The sequence below is a fragment of the Oryctolagus cuniculus genome, chromosome 21 (genome assembly GCF_051225735.1).
Source record: "Oryctolagus cuniculus isolate XC-2025 breed Fujian yellow rabbit chromosome 21, ASM5122573v1, whole genome shotgun sequence".
NCBI classification, from domain to species: domain Eukaryota; kingdom Metazoa; phylum Chordata; class Mammalia; order Lagomorpha; family Leporidae; genus Oryctolagus; species Oryctolagus cuniculus.
This window is the reverse complement of record NC_142887.1, coordinates 7268297-7284225: the sequence shown is the minus strand read 5'-3', so window position 1 is coordinate 7284225 and position 15929 is coordinate 7268297. Positions and strand designations below refer to the sequence as shown.

At 61.5% G+C, this 15929-nt stretch overlaps 1 protein-coding gene across 1 annotated transcript in view; it reads left to right on the top strand.

The window, feature by feature from the left end:
- The window catches only part of TMEM132C (transmembrane protein 132C), a 270517-nt gene that overhangs the window by 81418 nt on the left and 173170 nt on the right, over nucleotides 1-15929 (top strand). Inside the window, exon 2 of the mRNA XM_089323220.1 lies at nucleotides 10343-11162. Within this exon, the coding sequence (XP_089179346.1) occupies nucleotides 10343-11162 (820 nt within the window). The remainder of the gene's footprint in view (nucleotides 1-10342; nucleotides 11163-15929) is intronic.

The following is a 15929-nucleotide window of genomic DNA, read 5'->3' as shown; positions in this document are numbered from 1 at the left end:
AAGATCTCTCTCACTCGCTTGCTCGCTCGCTCGCTCGCTCTCTCGCTCTTTTCCCTCTCTGTCACTCTGCCTTTCAAATAAATTAATCAGTCTTAAGAAAAAAGATTCCGTGAGCCCGAGGCAGACGATGCCACGACCTGCATGTCCCCCGCGAGGCGGCGGCTGGGGCGCGGGAGCCTCTCATTCACGGCTCGACCTCTCCCCGGCTGACCTCTCCCTGAGGCTGACCTGCAGACCGAGAGGGGTGCCTGGCCCCTGCGACATGAAGTGAGAAGCCGAAGCTCAGCGGGCGCATCCATCCACCCATCTCGGCCGGGACGCTGAGCGCCCGGCGGTTCTGAATGGCAGGACGGCGCTGCAGCCTGGCTGCAGGCGCGAGGGGAGCAAAGCCTCCGGGCTCTGGCTCAGGCCTGCGCGTCCAGGGAATCCATCCCTGACCGCGCCTCCCTCTGCTCAGGCCTTCGGTGGAGCAGGGCTCCCCAGCCGTCACGCCTACCAGCCTGACTCTGTCCTGGTAGGGACAGCACAGCTGGGAGTAAGGGCTGGATCCCAAATAAAGCACACACCTGGGACAGGATTCGCAGCCGTGAGCCGTGAATCCTGAGTGCGAATCCTGACCCAGCGTCCCCACCTGGGTGACCTGGAGCAAGCGAATCTCTCCGAGCCTCAGTGTTCTTGCCTGTAAAGTGGGGATACTAAAAGTGCTTTAGGCGGTTGACTCTGAACGTGCAAGGCTTGATCAGCTGCTGGACCCGCCCCTGCTGTCCTGTCCCCATAACGCAGGCTGCACGAGGCTGAGGGCCCACCTTCCACTAGCAGACTTTCTCCCTTGAACTCCAGACTTCTCCCCGTGACCCCCACCCTCTGCTGGAAGGCCCCCACCTGGCGTCCTTTTCCCTACGCGGGAAGCGGCAGACGGGGTCAAGAAGGAGCCAATGTGTCCGTTCCCCGTTCACCGAGCCGACAGACCAGCATTCTCCGCCTTGTACCCCAAGACTTCTCGTCCCTAAACGCCAGTCTAACCCAACAAGATGGCAGGTGCTGACCAGCCCGCAAACGAGACTGCTGTCCAGGGAGCAGAACGGGGCCACTCGGTGGGTCCGAGACTTTTTAAAAATGATCTGTAATTCCGGGGCAGAACCTGTGCAGCACGTGAAAGTTAAGCTGTTTATGCTGGAGGGGAGAGACCGTCGTAAGGATCAGGAGCGCTGGTGCTTCTTCCTGGCGTGAATTGAGATACACTGGACTCTGGGGATGAACGGAAGGCTCCGGCCCGGTGATGGCACCGTCTGCACCCGGGGGGACGTGTCCCTCCCTCGGCAGACGCAGCCACGCGTTCCCAGACCACGCGCTCAGAGCAGCCACGAGGCTCATGGGCGTGCGGCCGGAGAACTCGCAATCTGCCGCGCTGAATCCTGCCTGGTTATTTGTTCGTTTATTTGTTTTGCTCCCATTTCCAAACTGTTTCGGAGGCGTCGTCGAAGCCACGTTCAGGCTTGGGGCCGGTGAGGTGGGTCTGGGGTCCGACTCAGGTTGTGAGGGGCCGGGAAGAGGGCAGCAGGGAGGTGGCCACCGTCCCGGAAGGGCTCCCTCTGTCCCCTCCGGTCCCTGCCCTGCACGGCCTCAGATGAACACGGCTGGGAAAATCTCTCTCTGGAGCAGAATGCTTGTGAGGTGTGCGCACCCTCAGTGTCTGAGCAGAGCGTCAAGACGGACGGGCGTGTTGGGGCAGCCACCGGGGAAAAAGACGTGTGTTCCAAGCCTGGCCTGAGTGAGGACGCCTCCTTTGAGCCGTCCCAGCAAACTTCTGCCCTGGGCCGTTGGCCCACGTTGGCCTGGGGCTGAGTTCCTGGTCCCGGCTTACAGACCCCTGGGGCCAGGCAGCTGTGCTGTGGGGGCTCCACCAGCCTCCAGTGGACTCCCCCATTCCCACAACGTGGCACTTAGAATGGATCCAGGCCCTGCCCAACGCTGCCCAGGGTTTCAGAACCTGTGCGTCCCCAAAGCGGCTTCTGAAACAGGTTTGGAACAAGCCTGCTTGATTCTGAACAGATTCAGCTGCAAACCCCGGTGCCCATCACGTTTTAAATGAGTATCCGAATCCTGACACGGTGTAGGTCCTTCCGCTCAGCCTGCAACAGCCCGGGCAACTTCTACTCATAAGGCCCTTTATATATTTTAAACATTTTATTAATTTGTTTATTTGAGAAGCAGAGTTACAGAGAGAGGGAGACACAGAGAGAGAGGTCTTCCATTCACTGGTTCACTCTCTAAATAGCTGCAACGGCCGGAGCTGAGCCAATCCAAAGCCAGGAGCCCGGAGCTTCCTCCAGGTCTCCCATGCGGGTGCAGGGCCCAAGCACTTGGGCCACCTCCCTCTGCTTTCCCAGGCCACAGCAGAGAGCTGGATGGGAACAGGAGCCCCTGTGTCTGGGCCGCCCTGGAGTCATCAGTCACAAACGCCGACCGATTCCGCTGGGTTTGGGCAACTGGGATTTTACAGTGGATTGGACACATGCACGCAATTCCCCAAGAGTACAGATCTTCGTCTGAACTCCGTTAACCAAAAGCACCGGGGGCTTCCTAGCTCGGCTCACGCCGGCAGTCGTGGTACTGGGAACTTGCACCGTGTATGGCATCGTCACCCCTCCCCCCGCCTGGCCGTCTCCTGGCTCCTTACAAACAGGGCCTTGCCTTTGTCCAGTGGGACAGAGCCAGGCAGTCCTGCAGTCCTTTGTTGTAGGGGCGTGTCCTGCACCTTGCAGAAAATCTGCCAGAACTGGGCCCACTCTGCACACCAGGCAAGTCCCTCCCGCCGGTCACTGCGGGGACCCCGAGTTCTGATAACCCCTGAAGCCACTGCTGCAGCCTGGGCAACGCCTCCCTTCCCGACAGTGCCGGCGTCTCGGTGGCCAAAGCCTACAAACACGCGGCCTCCCACAGCCAAAGGTCGTGATTAGGTTGAGGGTCTCGGGACGGACGGCTCTGGGGAGCCCAAGGGCATGAGAAGGGCAGCTGTGAGAGGGGGGCAGACGGTCAGAGGGACGGGGCAGGAGGTTGTGGTCATTTGTCCCCTCAGCTACAGAGATGCTCCGTGGGTGGGAGGGGCTGCTCTGGGGCTTTGACTGATCAGAACCTGCCTGTGGGCCTGGGGTCCGAGCCCTGTTGCAGGTGTGCAGTGGGGGAGGGTGGGGTGGACATAGGGGGGACTTCCCCCCCAAGTTACCATCAGAGCTCTTTCCCAGTTCCGCTTCAGCAAGAACTGGTACAGGGACCAAGAAACAGCCCATTTTAAATATTCCTTTATTTTCACATCTACTTGAAAGGCAGAACAACAGAGGGAGAGAGAGAGGAAAGAGTGAGAGAGAGAGAGAGAGAGAGAAATCTTCCATCTGCTGGTTCACTCCCCAAATGCGCAGCAAAGCCAGGGCTGGACCCAGCTAAAGCCAGGGGCCCATAACTCAATCCAGGTCTCCTGCGTGGGAGGCAGGGGCCCAAGGACTCGGACCATCACCTCCTGCCTCGCAGATGCAGTGTCCAAAGTGGAGAAGCCAGGGCTTGAACCAGCCCTCCGAGGAGGGCTATGGCACCATGCACCGTGCCAGGACACCCGCCCGCCCTGCTCTGCCCGGTGCACGTTACCCCTGTGCCTGTGGCGCCGTCCTCACGCCCATCAAATCTTCAGTTTGCAGGCTTGAGACGCACGGCTCCTTTGCTCTGCTTCTCGGGCCAAGTGGCATCTGAGAGCAATGGTGGGGACGGTGGGGTGGTGGGGTTCTCCCAGAGAGAGGGGGCCTCCCCCACTCCCCAAGGGGCTCCGAGGGGAGGATGTGCACCTGCTCTTTGGCGGGAGAGTTTTACTGTCGCGGAATTGCAAGCCATGCCGTGTCATTGCAGACGAGGGATATTGGGGGCTTGTTCAGAAGAGGCTCTGAAATCAAATAAGCCATTTATCAAGGAGCTGTTTGTTTCCAGGAGGAAGCGCTGAGTCGTGGTTAGGGGGACGTCTGAGTTGGGCATGTTGGCAAATCACCGGCCGGGAGGGGGTGGCGGTCAGGTAGGCACACGGGACGTTGGAGGAAAGCAAGCAGGCTGTGCACGGGAACGCGAGCCCCAGCGGCAGGGGGCAGCGGGGGCCGGCGTGCAGAATGTGCCCTGGCCGGCCCCAGGGGACCCGGGCAGGGATGCCGCGTCCAGTGCTTAGTGCTGTGAGCGAGGCGCTCCCACAGGGTTCCGGGCAGACCAGACGCTGCTCGCACAGTCACAGCCTCGAGGGTGCACAGGGAACTCCTTACCCGCCGCCCGCCGTCGCCGTCCCCTCCTCCTGGGCCGGGCTCAGATCCATCCTGTTTCTCCCTGCGTCCGATTCTTCAGACAAGCCACGTCACAGTCCCGTGGAACGAGTCAGGACGGGGTTTCTCAGCCTCGGCACTCTGGCGTCTTGGCCTGGACTCCGCCCTGTACAGCACGCAGGGGTGCGCCCCTCCCAGACGTCCTGGTCAGACATGTCCCCTCGGGGGAAAAGCACCCTTTGGTGGGACTCACTGACTTAACCGCCCTTTTTGAAGTCCTTTGCAGACCTGAGAACAGGTCCCTCGTGTGTGTGTGTGCGTGTGTGTGCAGACCTGAGAACAGGTCCCTCGTGTGTGTGTGTGTGTGTGTGTGCAGACCTGAGAACAGGTCCCTCGTGTGTGTGTGTGTGTGTGTGTGCAGACCTGAGAACAGGCCCCTCGTGTGTGTGTGTGTGTGTGTGCAGACCTGAGAACAGGTCCCTCGTGTGTGTGTGTGTGTGTGTGTGTGTGTGCAGACCTGAGAACAGGTCCCTCGTGTGTGTGTGTGTGTGTGTGCAGACCTGAGAACAGGCCCCTCGTGTGTGTGTGTGTGTGTGTGTGTGCAGACCTGAGAACAGGTCCCTCGTGTGTGTGTGTGTGTGTGTGTGCAGACCTGAGAACAGGTCCCTCGTGTGTGTGTGTGTGTGTGTGTGCAGACCTGAGAACAGGCCCCTCGTGTGTGTGTGTGTGTGTGTGTGTGTGCAGACCTGAGAACAGGCCCCTCGTGTGTGTGTGTGTGTGTGTGTGTGTGCAGACCTGAGAACAGGCCCCTCGTGTGTGTGTGTGTGTGTGTGTGTGTGCAGACCTGAGAACAGGTCCCTCGTGTGTGTGTGTGTGTGTGTGTGTGTCCCAGGAGATTCCATCTCTTTCTTGTGCCACTGAAGAGCAAAGCAGGGCCTCGTGTTCCCACCACGGTGTCCCCGGGCACCCTCAGCTGAGCCCACTTGGGGCAGACTCGACCCCATCCCATCTGCCTATGTGGCATCACTCACACCTGAAGTCCCAAGCTCGGGAGCTGGTGCTGCAGCATTGTGGGCGTGGCTGGTTCGAGTCCCGGCTGCTCCACTTCCGATCCAGCTCTCTGCTCATGCACCTGGGAAGGCAGCAGAGGATGGCCCAGGTGCTTGAGACCTGGCTTTGGCCTGGCCCAGCCCTGCTGTTGTGGTCATGTGGGGAGTGAACCAGTGGATTGAAGACTGACCCCTCCCTTATGCGCCCCCTCCCATAACTCTGCCTTTCAAATAAATACAGTATATCTCTAAGGAAAAAAAAAAAAAAAAACAAAAAACAAAAAAACAGAAAGTCCCACTCCTGGCCCACACCAGCCTTGTCGGCAGTCTTCAGCCTCCTCCTCCTCGCCTCCCTGGCCCTGCCCTTCCTTCCTCTCCTGGCCCTTGGAGAATCCGCTCTGATGAGTCCCTCACTGCGCACAGTGAGCCTCGCCTGAGCTGGCAGGGTCATTTCCCCCGCGTCCCTCTGCCGGGGCGCTAAGTGACACGGCCATCGCCTGCGCCGCTATCTCAGCATCTCAAAAACTCAATTTCCGGCAGGGGCTTTGCAGTGCAGTTCTCTGATGAGCGTCTGATGGAGGACGCAATACCCCAGTCCTGACAGGCAGGCGCAGATAGCAGAAACGATCAAAGGAGCAGAGGCAGCAGGTAAACGTGCCGCCTGCCAGCGCCCCCGCCCCCCTCCGTGGTCTTAGGAAACCAGCGTTGGATTTCTCCAGGTGTTGCTTCAGATCCATACAATTACCATTGCCCTGCCTTCCCGGGAGCCGCTGGTGTGAGCAGGTGAACCAGGGGAGGAGGAGGGATGCCGGCGGTACTCCCCTTGATGTCCAGATTCTTTGACACCTGGACGTAGAATTTCAGGGAAAACACACAGGGGCTGGTGGTCGCCTCTGGCTCCAGGGTCTGCTGGATCTGAGCCTGCCTGTGCGTGGGATGAGGTGGGTGATCTCCGTGAGGCCGCATGGGGCTGGGCACACCCTAGGGGGCGCCACTCGCACGAGCGCCCACCTGGTTAGGTGTTCCTGGCTGGTTGTTGGTGGTCCCTGGACATGGTGCAAAGTCAGTTTCCAGGATGAGGAAGTGACTCCTTTCAATCCTGCTCGAGTTACTCTGTCTGTAAAAGGGGCCTCGTTTTACTGTCAGATGTTCAGCACTGCTACTCAATGATCTCTTCATTTAGCAACAGAAAACCCAACTGGAGGCTCGGACTTCGTTCCAGGCAGCGGCTGGGGCCTGAGATCCCGGCTTTCATTCTTTCCTAAAAACTGTGTTGTGGGATTATTTAAACCAAGTTTTTTTTTAAAGATTTATTTTATTAATTTGAAAGAGTTACAGAAAGAGGTAGAGACAGAGAGAGAGAGAGAGGTCTTCCATCCGCTGGTTCACTCCCCAAGTGGCTGCAATGGCCAGAGCTGCACCGATCTGAAGCCAGGAGCCAGGAGCTTCCTCTAGGTCTCCCACACGGGTGCAGGGACCAAGCACTTGGGCCATCTTCTACTGCTTTCCAAGGCCATAGCAGAGAGCTGGATGGGAAGAAGAGCAGCTGGGACTAGAACCGGTGCCCATATGGGATGCCAGCACTTCAGGCCAGGGTGTTAACCCACTGCGCCACAGCGCCGGCCCCCTTAAACCAAGTTGTTAGTACATTGGTCTTCATGCATTACTAATTTTTAGTCAATAAAGTTACCATTTGTTTATTCCTTGGCTGATTAACAGTGCATACATATCTGGCTAAGGCCACAAGCGTGACAGGAGGTTTGGAGCCTGGGAGTCAGCTGCCTGGGCTGGCAGCGCCGTGTGCAGAGCTGTGCCAGGCTGGCATGGACAGGAACTTGCCCTACCCCATCCCTGGTCAGTTCTCAGCAACCCCACAGGCCATTCCAGGCACATTGTTTCCCAGGTGTATGGCAGTGAACATTCTAGAATGTTCTAGGAACATTCCAGGTGTTGCTTCAGATCCATACAGGTTACCATTGCCCTACTTCCTGGGAGCCGCTGGTGTGAGCAGGTGAACCAGGGGAGGAGCAGGATTTACAAGGGCCCAGCAGGTGTTCATGGAACATTCTAGAATGGGCCTCCCGGGCGACAGCACTCCTCCTTGCACACCTGGAGAAGCGGCTCTCCCACCCTCTTGCTCACTGCTGCGGCTTCATGCCGTCCTCACGCGTCTGACGCACAGCGACTGTGCATGTAGGAGGCCAGGTGAGCCAAAGCGCGCTCCTGCTCCCGTGCCAAGTAAATGTGCCTGCAGATAAATGCAAACTCACGGCTGTGTGAGAAGCGGTGTGGTGCCGTGAGGATGCGTGAGGGGCACTGGGCCTACCACAGGGAGCTGGGGGGTGCCCGAGAGGCGGCAGGATGGGGCTGGGAATGAATTGGAACTGGGCAAAGGTGACGTTGAAAGCCAGGAGTGGCCGGCGCCGCGGCTCACTAGGCTAATCCTCTGCCTTGCGGCGCCAGCACACCGGGTTCTAGTCCCGGTCAGGGTGCCGGATTCTGTCCCGGTTGCCCCTCTTCCAGGCCAGCTCTCTGCTGTGGCCTGGGAGTGCAGTGGAGGATGGCCCAAGTGCTTGGGCCCTGCACCCCACGGGAGACCAGGAGAAGCACCTGGCTCCTGCCTTTGGATCAGCGCGGTGCGCCGGCCGCAGCGCGCCAGCCGTGGCGGCCATTGGAGGGTGAACCAACGGCAAAAGGAAGACCTTTCTCTCTGTCTCTCTCACTATCCACTCTGCCTGTCAAAAAAAAAAAAAAAAAAAAGGCAGGAGCAGGCAACCACACTTGAGGCTTCATTATGAGCCAACACCTGCTAAGCCCTTTGTAAGCATCGTCTCACCTGGCAACAGGTGGGAGAGAGAGGTGGGCCTTCTGGTACCCGACAGCCAGGCCTGCATTCCAATCACGTTGCTCCGAGGCAGGAGGTCCTGTGCACCCTTCCCTGGGCCTCACTGTTCTCTGTAAGAACTCGGCCTGGTGAATTTCCCTGGCTCCACCACCGGCAGGAGGAGGAGCGCGACCATGCAGGAGAGTGAAGAGTGGCGGAAGGCTTGTTGCTAAAAGCTGTTTCTGCGGGGACGCGCCCTGGACGGGGATGCAGTGAGCCTGGCACCCGTGCCCGCTCCCCCTGCTTGGCCTCGGACAACCCCTTCCCCAGACGAGTCTCTCAGCCTCCACACTCGAGGTTTCCGATGCGCTTTCTTGGACAGGGATGAGTAATTCAAAGAAAAGCCTTAGGTGTGGCCGTTAGTCCCTTGGCTTCTACAAAACACGCCCAGTGGCTTCAGCCAGCAGGGACCTCCGTTTGAACGCAGAGGACGAGGACTCTCCGTGGAAGGGTGTGCCCCGCAGGGTCTTCTGAGCACGTGCAACCTGGCTCTGCAGTGAGCGTGCCAAGGTGGAAGCGCCGACTGTGCTTAGAGAGAGGTGGCCTCAGAGTGCCCGGGCTGCCCTGGTGACCCCTGCATGAGGCACTGGGGCTGAGAATGGGGAGAAAGTCGCTTCCCTGAGAACCCTCTTGACCACCCGCGCCGTCTGGCCACGGCACTGCAGCAGCATGGGTCTGTGTGCCGGTGGCCCTGCCAGCAGCAGGGTTGCAGAACCTTGCAGAGGAGTGGGGAGCGTGGGGCCTTGCACGCACTGGGAGCAGAGGAGGGGCAGGGAGGCAGGCCGGGAAGAGGCACAGAGACAGCAGCCCCCGGCTTCTCTCAATGTGGGAGTCAAGGCTCGACTGGGTTGATGGAGGAATCAAAGGGTGCATCACAGAGCCCACGACACCTCGCCAGAGCGAGGAGGTGGGCCTCTTGGGTCTGCAGTTAGCAGTGGGGTACCCGGAGTTCTTGGGTTCTGGGTGTCGGGCTTGTCCTCAGTGGTGGCCCCAGCCACGTCGACCAGGGCTCGTGGGGGTCTTAGGGACATCGCACGGCAAGGAACCTGCTGGATCTGCTGCTGTTGGTGTCCACGTGGATGGAGACTGAGCAGGCGAGGGGTGCCAGCTGCTCTCCCGCCTCCGTGCGGAACCCGGCGGCCCCAGCGTGCCTTACCTTAGTGTCAGAGGGTTTGACAGCAGGGCTCAAGCTCAGAGGCCCTGGGCTGGAAGCCTCACTGAGTGACGATTGAGTCACGTGGACCGAGTGCGACCCCCCTGGCCTTGGCCGTTCTCCTGTGACGATGGGGACAGAGCCCAGGGGTCGCTGTTTCCTCGCATGCTTAGAGAGCAGCTGGGAACCCAGGGACTGTCCATGTCGAGGCTCAAGGCCAAACTCAACCCCTGAGCAGGCTGGGGTGAGTCCGTGGGGGAGCGCCTGTGGGGTCGGGGCCGAGGCCCAGAGGGGAGAAGGCAGGAAGCCTGGCCACCCAGTGAGCTGAACCCCAGCCGGGGCTGCAAGCCACCCTGTGGCCTTGCGACAGGGCGCCAGTCCCCTCTGCCTTCGCCCCAGCACCCCTCGACGCAGAAGGTGCGACACGCCTGGGCGGCTGCACACACACAGAAACCCGGATGGAGCCCCCGGGGCGCTCTGGGTAGCGGACCAGCGCAGGGAGACCTCTGTGTGTGCCCCTCTCCCTGTCCCTCTGCCTATCAAACGAACAAGAAAAGATTCTGGACTTTTAACGATCGATCGATTGATTGGAAAGGCAGATTGGTACCTCCCATGTGCTGGTTCACTCTCCAACGCCTTCCAAGCCAACAAGAAATAAGGTTCTGAGCCTTTAACATGTTGATTGGTTGACTGATTGATTGGAAACTCAGATCTCCCAACATTTGGGTCCACTCTCCAGGTGGGGAGGCGCTAGGATTCGCACCCGGCCTCTCCGGATCACAGGGACCCAGGCGCTCTTCAGCCTCCGCAGGCGCCCCCGCGGCCTTCCCAGGTGCTCCCGCGGGGCGCAGGAGCAGAAGCGGAGCCGCCCCGACGGCCCCGCGGGGCGCAGAGCCCCCGCGCGCGATCGCTCCGCAGCGGCCGTCAGTAACCCTGTCCTGGTCTTGTCTCCCCCGCCCCGCAGTGATCGCCGCCCGCGGCGTGGCCGACGACGTCCAGCGCTTCGCCCCGCCGCCGCCCGAGCTGCCCGTGAGCTTCCGCGTGCTGGGCGCCGACGCCGCCTTCCTGCTGTCGGCACGGGAGCCCGCGGCGCCCCGCAACCGCAGCCTGCGCGCGCGGGCCCAGGCCTTCTTCGCCTTCCGAGCGCCGCGGCCGCCGCGCCTGCACGCCAGCTACGGGCCCTTCTCCGTGGAGCGGACCGTGCCCGCCGCCGAGCGCGCGCCGGGCTCCCCGTGGAAGCTGCGCGCCCGCGTCCTGCGGGAGCGCCTGTCGCCGAGCCGGCCGCGCGTGCAGGTCCTGTTCCACGTGGCGGGCCGGGCGTGGGCCGAGCCCGCGGCCGCCGAGAGGCTGCCGTGCCTGCGGCTCTGGGCCTTCCGCGACGCCCGCGAGCTGCGGGGCGGCTGCCGGCCGGCGGGCGCGCTGGGGCTGTGCGTGGCGCAGCTGGAGCTGCCGCCCGCCTGGTTCGGGCCCGCGCCCGGCGGCGCCGTGGAGCTCTACTACGCCGCGCAGCCGGCCGACGAGCGCGGCGCCTGCGCCGGCGGCGACCCCGCGAAGGCCAACGCCATCCGCCCGGGCAAGGACGGCGCCGCAGCGAGGCCGCCGCACCTGCGGAGGATCGGCGCCGTGGGCCTGCACCGCGCGCGGGAGGGCGCCGCGCTCAGCGAGCTGCACCTGGACGCCGATGTGGTCGTCCGCCTTCCCTCCGGGCCGGCCAAGCCCGGAGCCGTGGTCGCCGCCCACGTCGCCATCGCCAGCGACTCCACTGTGGACTTCTTCGTGCTCAGGTAGGGGCCTGCGCTGGCCACTGGGCACCGGGGGGCGACTGGGGAGAGGGTCGCCACCGCCAGGGGCCGGTCAGTCCGGCAGTGGGAGCCAGGTCGAGTGCCCCGACTGCGCGTGCGTCCCCGCTCACGGTTCTTGCGGTGCTGGGCCGAGGTGGGGGCGGGCAGGGCCGGGAGGGCGCGCATGGGCTGCAGGGCAGCCGTGCGGTGCAGGTGCGTGATTGCGAGCCCTGGCGGACACACGGGCTCCGACGCAGCAGTGCAGTGCAGGAGCGTGATGGCAAGCCCCTGAGACGGCATCGGGCTTCTCAAACCTCCCTGGGTGCGTGCCTGCGTGCGAAGGATGTGGGGTGGAGGTGGGTTTTGAGCGTTGCCGGTTAGGGGCCGGGAACGCCTCCCAATGTGGGTAACGCTTAGCGACGGTGAAAGCTGTGTTCGTGATAGGAGACTGTTCCCCTGAGGGCTCCCCTAAAACAAGAAAGCACGCGGAATCCGACCTTAATAGCCAAGAGGGTAACGCCCACCCCCATCCCAGCGCCTGCCCGCGCAGCTGAGCGCCCCTAGCAGAGCTCTGTGGGTGCGCACAGCTGGCTGGAGCCCCTGCCTTCTCGGGTGAGGGGGCTGGGGAAGCCGCCCAAGCAGGTCCTCCCGAGATGTGGCCCGAGGTTCCTAACTTGGACAGGGATGAGTAACTCAAAGAAAAGCCTTAGGTGTGGCAGTTAGCCCCTTGGCTTCTACAAAACACAGGTGATGGAGGGAGCGGGCAGTTGTCCCTGTTGTGGTCAGGAGGGGCCCAGGTTAGAGAGGCAGCTGGGCCTGGGGCTGTGGACCCAGAAAGTCTCTCCCGTGCTGGAGGCATGGCCTGATACACCCCTGCAAGGTAAAGTGAAGTCGAGGCCAGCATGTTTCGTGTCTCTCGCGTTCAGATGCTGCCCCTGGAGCCTGGGCCTGGGCCTCCCCGCGGTCTCTCGCCCACATTGCACTCCTGAGCCCGTGGTTCCGGGTGTGGTTGGAGGAGTCTGCCTCACCCCTGTCCGGCCGCCGGGATGCGCTGCATCATTTACGAGATTAAAACTTTGACTGCGTGAGGTCCCGTCGGATTGCGCCATGACCTTCCCTGGAACACAGTGCGACCCTGCTGGCACCTTGCTCGGGGGTTGGTGACTTGCGGTGGCATCATTGCCACGTTCCCATAAGGCCCGGGTAGCTGATGTTCGGACAGAAGGACCCCCGTTTTCTTCCTGCTGCTGGGGGCAGGGAGCAGTGCTGGGCTGTGGGGTCAGAGTTTAGTCTTCAGTGTGTGTCTCTGCTCCCTGGTTTCACGTCGTCCAGGGCTGAGAGAAACGCACCCAGCCCTGGCCCTGGAACCTGGAGGCAGAGAGGTTCTCTAGGGAGCCGTGAAGTTCCAGGTCCCCTGTCTCCCACTGCTCAGCTGACTTCTCTCTCCAGGATGTGCGGGCTCGGCTGGCTCCCGGGATGAGTGGGGCCGACCACCTGCACCCCTGCGTCTGAGTGCTGAACTTTCGCGCTGCTGGTGCTGTCATCACACAGACGGGCTCACGTTGGTGGGGAGCACCCGCCCTGCACCCTCCTGATCTCCGACCCCATCTGGTGACCTTGGGCAGGTTCTGCAGGCTCCCGTGCCGCACATCTCCCCTTCCCGGGCTGATCACACGGCTCCACACACAGTGCTGCCATGAAGGGGGCTGTCTCTAAACACCGCCCGCCTCCGGGAGCACGGCTCTGCTCTAGTGGACGGCATTGTGCTTTGCACAGGACAGCAGCTGCCAGGCCCGTTCCCGGGGCTGCGCCAGTTCCCGGAGCTGTGCCCGTTCCCGGGGCTGCGCCCGTTCTCGAATCTGTGCCGGTTCCCAGGGCTGTGCCGGTTCCCAGGGCTGCGCCCGTTCTCAGATCTGTGCCCGTTCCTGGGGCTGCGCCAGTTCCCGGAGCTGTTCTTGCTCGTGGTTTCACTGAGACTTGGAAGAGCAGCGTCGTTTCCTGATGATGGGATCTTTAGGGCATGGAGGGTGATAATGCCGTGGTCCTGAGCTGTGACACTGAGTGACAGTGCGGGTGCTGCCTGGTGCCGCCCAGGGACGTCCTGGTGAGAGGGCCTTCTCTCCCTGTCCACCACAGCAGGGCAGGTGTCTGAGTGATGGTGCAGGTGCTGCCTGGTGCCGCCCAGGGACGTCCTGGCGAGAGGGCCTCCTCTCCCTGCCCACCACGCCAGGGCAGGTGTCTAAGTGACGGTACGGGTGCTGCCTGGTGCCACCCAGGGATGTCCTGGCGAGAGAGCCTTCTTTCCCCGCCCACCACACCAGGGCGGCCGTCCTTGCACTCAGGTTTGAAGCACATTCCCTCAGGGCTGCAGGGCGGCCGCTCATAAGAGGAGCAGCAGAGGCGCAAACACACGTGCAGGTGACAGAATTCAGACCAGAGAGCAGATCACCCGAGGCCCTGGCCTCCAGGCATCCAGCTGTCCCTGGGGTTTCCCTGTTCAGACAGGGGAGTCACCAACGTGGGTGCACCATCAGGCTGCCGAAGGAACCTTCTCCCTGTGAGCCACGTTGGTTTTGTGTGCCTTTCTCCTTCCCATTGTCCCTGACATCTGACCGTGAACTGTGACGATCCAGGCAAGGGGCCGTGGAGGTGCCGCACGCGTGCCGGCTCTGGACCAAGTGCAGAGCCTGGGGAGTGGTGGGCACATGGGAGAGAGGCCAGGGCTGCCGTGGCCGTGGTGAGGACCCTGTGAGAGTTTCCAGATGCAGTGTTGCATGGAAACGCCTTTAATGCTGAAGGTGGTTATTTACAAAAGTCGGTGAGCAAATAGTGTAAGAGGCTGTAGGGTCACCGCGAAGTGGGCATGCAGCTCGCTGGAGCCGGGCGGCTCCACACTGTTGTGCCAGGGAAACCCCGGCTGCCCCTCTGCCCCACCAGCGGTCAGATCGAGGGGACACCTAGCTGAGGCCACAGAGGGTCGGAGCACGGAGGCCCAGGAGGGGCGCTGCTCTCCCAACCGAGGCCCAAGGCCGTCTCCAACGTCACTCTGCGTGGCGATCGTGCTGTCACGGCGCTCATGTCCTCCCTCTCTCACACACTCATTCCCTCACGCATAGCCAGGACTTCCTGGGAAGTTTTGTGGGCCTGGTAACCTCCATGGAAGCTTGGTGTAGCGTCCCCTGCAGGCTCACGACCTCAGATGACACCTTGCACAGGCAGGAGGAGCAGCCTGGGATTTGCCTGCACCTGCGTGAGCTGAAGCCAAAGACGACGCTTGCTTTAGGATCAGGAGTTTTCTGTAGATGCAGTGCCTGCCGCTTGGGAAGCAGGTGCATTTCACAGTATGTGTCAGTGCGTTGGTTCCAGGGCTGAGACTCCTGTCCATCTCTCTCTGCCCGCTGCCCACACCTTGGCATGTGGCTCTGCACAAAGGAAAATCCCACCTAACATCACACCTGCACCTCAGACATTCTTCGGTGCAGAGGTTTTCTTTCATGACTGAGGGTCAGGATTCCTTGGGGCAAGCCTAGGCGTCACTCCCGATTCCAGAGGTGCCCACTGTGGCCGTCTCGGTGCAGCTCGGGACGCCGACTCACGAGTGGGGTCGTGTGCAGGCTCCCTGCGTCCTGGGATCAAGGGTCGCCTGACCAGGGTGCAGCTCTTCAGCAGGGAGGTCGGGCTTCTGCCTGAGGGTCAGCTGAGCGCAGGACTGGGGTGGCCACGTCAGGAACTGAAGTGACACTTGGGGAAGCAGAAGTGGCCATCGTCATCCCCTCTAATTGAAAAATCAGCTCTCTGCATTGAAGTGTCGAGTTGCTGGGAATGGTAGGGGTTTGTGCTTCTCTTGTAATCATGCCCAACCCTGCCCCCGGGATCCTGGGAGAGTCGTGAGGGGCCTTTCCTGACGGGGGTTGCCCTCACGGCCACTGTGGGTTTTTGCGGATCCCTGGGAGGATCTGCAGGTCCGAGTGCATGCAAGAGGGGTGATGCGCCCAGGAGCCAGCTGGGGCGGCGCCCGGGTCTCAGCCTGGGTGTGGCTGGCGTTGGTGGCCGGGCTGCGCTGTGTGCAGCAGCACAGTATCCTGGGCTTTGCTGTGCGTTGTAGCACAGCGTCCCTGGCCGCTTCCCGCTGGGCACCTGTAGCTCCTCTACCTGTGGTCCGGTCACGACAACCAGAACGTCTCCGTGCACTGACCTTTGGCGGGGCCACGGGGGATATCTGGCCTGTGACTGCGATGCCTGCACCCATTCCAGAGGACCTGGGTTTGGTACTCAGCCCCAGCTGCCCATCAGTGGGAATCTGGGAGGGAGGAGGTGGAAGTACTTGGGACCCTGCTGTCTGTGTGGGAGGCCTGGAGTGAGTTCCAGGCTCCCAACTTCCCCTTGGCCCAGCCTCAGCCATTTGCAAGATGTGCAATTTCTGTCAGTGTGTCTCTCAAATAACTGAATGAATTCCTTTAAAAAAATTAAAATTCCTTCAGGGACAGCATCACCCTGGCTGACCGCCGTGTCTGTGGTCTGCAGAGCATCAGTGGCTGGGTGTCCTGAGGTTCGCACGGAACCGTGAAGCGAAGCTGGCTGCCGGCTCCACGTTCCTCTGGAGGGAGGCCGTGAGAATGCGTTCCCCGGCTTATCTGGGGGCAGTGGTTTCCTTCTTCACACACCTCTCCTCCCTTTAAACTCTGGGCATGAGGGAGCTTCCTCTCCTCACGTGCAGGTGCTTTAGGTAGGCCGACGGCACGCTTATTCAAAGCTCCAGCAGCCAGTGCA